The sequence below is a fragment of the Dromaius novaehollandiae genome, unplaced genomic scaffold (assembly GCF_036370855.1).
Source record: "Dromaius novaehollandiae isolate bDroNov1 unplaced genomic scaffold, bDroNov1.hap1 HAP1_SCAFFOLD_37, whole genome shotgun sequence".
Classification (NCBI taxonomy): domain Eukaryota; kingdom Metazoa; phylum Chordata; class Aves; order Casuariiformes; family Dromaiidae; genus Dromaius; species Dromaius novaehollandiae.
Window position 1 is genome coordinate 197,738 of NW_026991398.1, and position 5,006 is coordinate 202,743.

The following is a 5,006-nucleotide window of genomic DNA, read 5'->3' on the forward strand; positions in this document are numbered from 1 at the left end:
GAGCCCTGTGTGTCCTTGGCTAGAAGGGGAGTGTGGAGAGCTCCCTCTGGGGCCCTGAGAAAGGGTGAAATTTTGGAGATCTGCACGTTGAAAGTGGATTTCTCTGCTCTCAGCAGTGGCTGTTTGTATTTTTAGGGTAGCACATGAGTGTGATCATCCTCCAGCACAAAGCAGTGTGAGCACAGGACAGCTGGGAACAAGGCTAATAGACAGACTACCTGTTGCCACTCTGCACCAAGTGACAGTGAATCCTTTCCTCTCAGAACTCACAGTAGAAATGCCAATGATTGCTGCCTTCAAAGAACACCTCCCAGGTATGACAGGGGCATCTCAAAGAAAATAAACAATATTAAAAAAAAACAGAAATGTTCTTCTGCAACCCACATCCTTTAGAACTGGGAGTGAAGATGCAGAAAAGCCCTTCTACATGAGGAGTGGATTTCATTTGAAAGAAATTGTACCAGAGCTATTCACCCCCATTGCCATGTACCCCTTATTGTGCAGCAGGACAGACTCCTCTGCAGCCCATGGGCAGAGGTCCCTGCTCCTCACAGCATGCTGCCAGCACAAACCAGAGCTCAAGCAGGGGAACTGCACAGATGGCCTCCCAGTAAAGAGAGAATCAATGTGGTGTTTTATAATGAGAAACAGAACGCTTTATTAATTTATTTTTCTTGAAATTTCTGTCCTAACTTCTCGCTGGCCTTTTCTCTCTGGACAGTCCCCTATGTCCCAAGGGAGCAAAATGTCCAACAGCAGTTCCTTCAATGAGTTCCTCCTCTTGGTGTTCACAGACATGAGGGAGCTGCAGCTCTTGCACTTCTCGCTCTTCCTGGGCATCTACCTGGCTGCCCTCCTGGGCAACGGCCTCATCATCACAGCCATAGCCTGCCACCACCACCTCCACACCCCCATGTACTTCTTCCTCCTCAACCTCTCCCTCCTTGACCTCGGCTCCCTCTCCACCACTGTCCCCAAATCCATGGCCAGTTCCCTGTGGGACACCAGGGCCATTTCCTACTCGGGATGCACTGCCCAGGTCTTTCTCCTCTTTTTCTTATGTTCAGCAGAGTATTCTCTCCTCACAGTCATGGCCTATGACCGCTTCGTTGCCATCTGCAGACCCCTGCACTATGGGACCATCATGGGCAGCAGAGCTTGTGCCAAAATGGCAGCAGCTGCCTGGGGCACTGGTTTTCTCTATGCTGTACTGCACACTGGGAACACATTTTCCATACCACTCTGCCAAGGCAACATAGTGGACCAGTTCTTCTGTGAAGTTCCCCAGATCCTCAAGCTCTCCTGCTCAGACGCCTACCTCAGGGAATGTGGACTTATTGTGGCTACTCTTTCTGTTGTCTTTGGATGTTTCATTTGCATTGTGGTGTCCTACGTGCAGATCTTCACTGCTGTGCTGAGGATCCCCTCTGAGCAGGGCCGGCACAAAGCCTTTTCCATGTGCCTCCCGCACCTGGCCGTGGTCTCCCTGTTTGTCAGCACTGTCATGTTTGCCTACCTGAAGCCCCCCTCCATCTCCTCCCCAGCTCTGGATCTGGTGGTGGCTGTTCTGTACTCGGTGGTGCCTCCAACTCTGAACCCCCTCATCTACAGCATGAGGAACAAGGAGCTCAAGGACGCAGTGAGGAAACTGATTCAGCTGGTACTAGTTCAGCAGCAATAAGCTGCCCATCTCTCTTCACAAGTGATTTCCAATTTATCGCAGGCACCTCTTGTGCTTTTGGTTTTCTATCTGTGATAATCACGTTGGTAAACAAATGTTTGAATTCATCTCTTCTCCAGAGGCACAAACTGCATCGGTTTGATCAAGAGGCTTTCTGTAAATCTGCCCCTCGCTGTGTCAGAGCTGGCCTCCCAAGTAGCATCTCTGTAATAAATGGGGATTTTCTCAGTACTGTGCCTGAAGGTTGGTATCTTCTTTCAGAGCTGGAGCCAAGAATGCACTCAGGGAATTGCACCTGAAAAGGCCCTGTTGCTGTGCTTGGGCTTTCCATGCACAAGGGGGAATGTGCTCACGGGGTGATGTTTTAGGGAATGAGGGCTGGATGGAGCCCTCACTTGTGGGTGCCCAGTGCCCTTGGAGAGAGTGAGTGGTCAAGAAGTATCTCCTGGGGACTGTCTCCCCTATGACGTGGCTGGTAACACATGCCTGTCCTTCTGGAAGGGAACATGGAGCTGCCTGAAGAGCACAGGGTGGTCTCCAGGGACAGCACGTGCCTGGGATGGGCAGTGAGTGGAGACTCACAAAAACAAGTGGAGTCACCCAAAAGTAAAGGGCTAAACTGAAGTATGCACCAAATGACAGCTCAGCAATCTCAGCAGGGGCAGTGGGGACTCAGTGGGCACAGGAAAGGGAGCCTCGAGAGCAGGTCATGTCACCTACACTGAAAAACCATGGGTGGGATCAAATGACACGTGAACCATCCTGAGCCATTTGAAATGCCCTGTGATTGCTCCGAGCAGCTTCCACAGTCCCAGCCCCTGGGGAGCAGGTTGTCAGGTGCTGGGCCATGCTGGGTCTGCTTCCTGCCCTGACCAGCACGGCCAGTGCAGAGTCGCTCCACGGCCCCACAGCTCACTCATGCTTCAGAGCCCCACTGCCAGCCCGGGCCCTGCGAGGAGCACAGGGGAGGGGTGCAGGACTGGCTGGCCAGGCCAGCACGGACATGCTCACCTGGGGAAAGGCTCCCTGGGGAGCAGGGACATCTCTGGAGAAGAGCAGAGAAGCAATTGCGAGCTTGAGGAGAGGTATAAATGAATACTTGTTTCTACGTGTGTCAACTCAGAGCAGGCCGCTCCGTTACTGGAGCATCTGGAGTTGCTTGAGGAGCCCCGGGGCCAGGACGCTAGTGCTGTGCTGGGGAGAAGGGCTGGCACAGAGTGGCTGCCGGCAGCCAGCGTTAAGGTCTCCTGGACACACAAGCAGTGGAGACAGGGACTGACTGGCCTCAATTTCCTCATACCATTGCTGGCCCCCAGCCCTGGGGCTGATGGGGAGGCTGACACCCCTCTGTGCCTCTCCCTATAAGCCTCCCTCTGCTCTCCCCACAGGCCTGCCAGGAGCAGCACCTTCCCTTTTCTCTTGAAAGACACCAAAGGAGGGGAACATGTCAAGTAACCTGCATGCATCCCCACCTCCCACAGCAAAAGGAAATGCTTCCCACCCGCTTCTTAGCTTGCACATGACTCTCGGTGATGTCCCCTCCCCTCTCCAGGCACCATTTCTGCTGGGCCAGGCAAGGGGCAGCTATTCTGCATCTCCAGAGCAGGGCACTTTGCCACAGCAGTTCCGGGGGGCTCCGTGCTGGCACTCGGATGTTCAGGGATGGTTCCCGGCACAACACAGCCCCCTCCAGGCCAAAGCAGCCTCTGTCCCCCAAATGCTGGGGGGAATGGATCCACTCCCAGCCACCCCCTTCTGCTCCATGCCACCTCCTCAGCCTGGCAGGGGCAGCGCTGGACCTCGCCCCCTTACAGAAGTGCCCAGACCGAGGAGCTGAAATAGCAGGAATTACCAAAACACCATCCCCTTTCCCCTGCACTGCCCCTTACAACACACCGCCCTTGCCACCCTCTTCCCGCCACCCCGGGGCTGTTCCGGGGTCTTGGGGCTGTTTGGGGATCCCCGGGCAGCTGCAGTGCCCTTCATAGTTCCCTGGGGACTGTCCCAGGTGCTGCCATGATGGGACATCTCCACCCCGGCCTCTCCCGGGCCGCTGCTCCTCATGGCCGCTGTCCTGGCCCAGTCCCGGGCAGTCAGCCCCGGGTCCGGCATGTCCCGTGGGCAACATGGCCGCCCAACAGCCCTGTGCTGGCAGACTACAGCTTCCAGCATGCCCCGTGGGCAACATGGCCACCTAGCAGCCCAATGCTGGCAGACTACAGCTCCCAGCCTGCCCTGCAGGCAACATGGCTGCCTCACAGCCCTGTGATTGCAGACTACAGCTCCCAGCATGCCCCGCGGAGAACATGGCCACCCAGCAGCCCTGTGCTCGCAGACTACAGCTCCCAGTATGTAACAACGGTCCTTCCTCCCCAGGAGAAACAGGGCTTTCAGTTGGTCCATTTGATTTTATTACTTTGGCTCACTGATGGTTTTCTGCTCTCTTCAAGTGCAGCCGTGGCAATTAGTCTAAAAATTATCATCTCTTCCCCTTCTCACACATTCATGTAGGATAACGAAACCAAACAGAAGGAAAAGAGAAGCCACCAAAGTGGAGCGAAGCCAGATACTGCTAACACCCTGCCCAGGGTGGGAAAGGATTGCTTAGTCCTCAGCACTGCCCGGGAGGAGACACAACACACACTTGGCATGGAGAGTTATCCCAGTTCCCTGGGCAGGAACAGCTCTGTCTGTTGGTGGTTCTGGTGATACCAACAGTCCGATAAATCGCATTTGTGCTTCCTTGCTTCATCCAAATCATGAGGAACTATTCACAAAAATTTGTGCAGCAATCTCCTCTGTCGTCCGTCAGCGTTTGCTGTCATTGGTTCCATCTCTATAACAAACACGGGAACTTTGTGTTTTTATTTTCAGTGAGATGCTCTTGAATTTACGCATGTTCTTTCTCTCTTTGCCACGTTCATTTTTTTGGATTTTGTTTTCCTTAAAGGAAAGCTCTTAGCATGTCACTCGCATTCATGCATTGCAAGGTAAACTTCTTGCAAACATTAGCTACAGGGCTTCAGCTTTTATCGCTAGACATGTAGGAGCATTCCCAAATAGTTACCTACACCATTTTCCATGCAACACGATTTTTATTCTGGGTCAATATTTTTCTACTGTTCAGTGGTCTCTTTCAAGCCTTCATATATGAGCCCATCCCTAAAGCCTCACTCCTGTGCATGCCTCGAGCGTTTCCCTCACTCAGCTTTCAGCAGCTGGGGTGGCCTTCTGAGGAGATATAGCTATTATCTGTGGAGCCACAAACATATGATAAGTATATCAACAGAAGCTGATTGTAATTTGGTCACCAGAGGCAGGGCCT

The 5,006-nt window shown here is 53.3% G+C and overlaps 1 protein-coding gene across 1 annotated transcript; it reads left to right on the plus strand.

Annotated features, from left to right (window-relative positions):
• The first annotated feature begins 736 nt into the window (after window positions 1–736).
• LOC135326248 (olfactory receptor 14C36-like) lies at window positions 737–1,681 on the plus strand. Its single transcript, XM_064504097.1, has one exon. It carries the CDS (start codon window positions 746–748, stop codon window positions 1,679–1,681), a length of 936 nt encoding a protein of 311 aa, XP_064360167.1. The 5' UTR covers window positions 737–745.
• Window positions 1,682–5,006: the final 3,325 nt, after the last annotated feature.

Coding starts and splice junctions, on each gene's coding strand:
- LOC135326248 (XM_064504097.1), top strand. CDS start 746: ATGTCCAACAGCAGTTCCTTCAATGAGTTCCTCCTCTTGGTGTTCACA.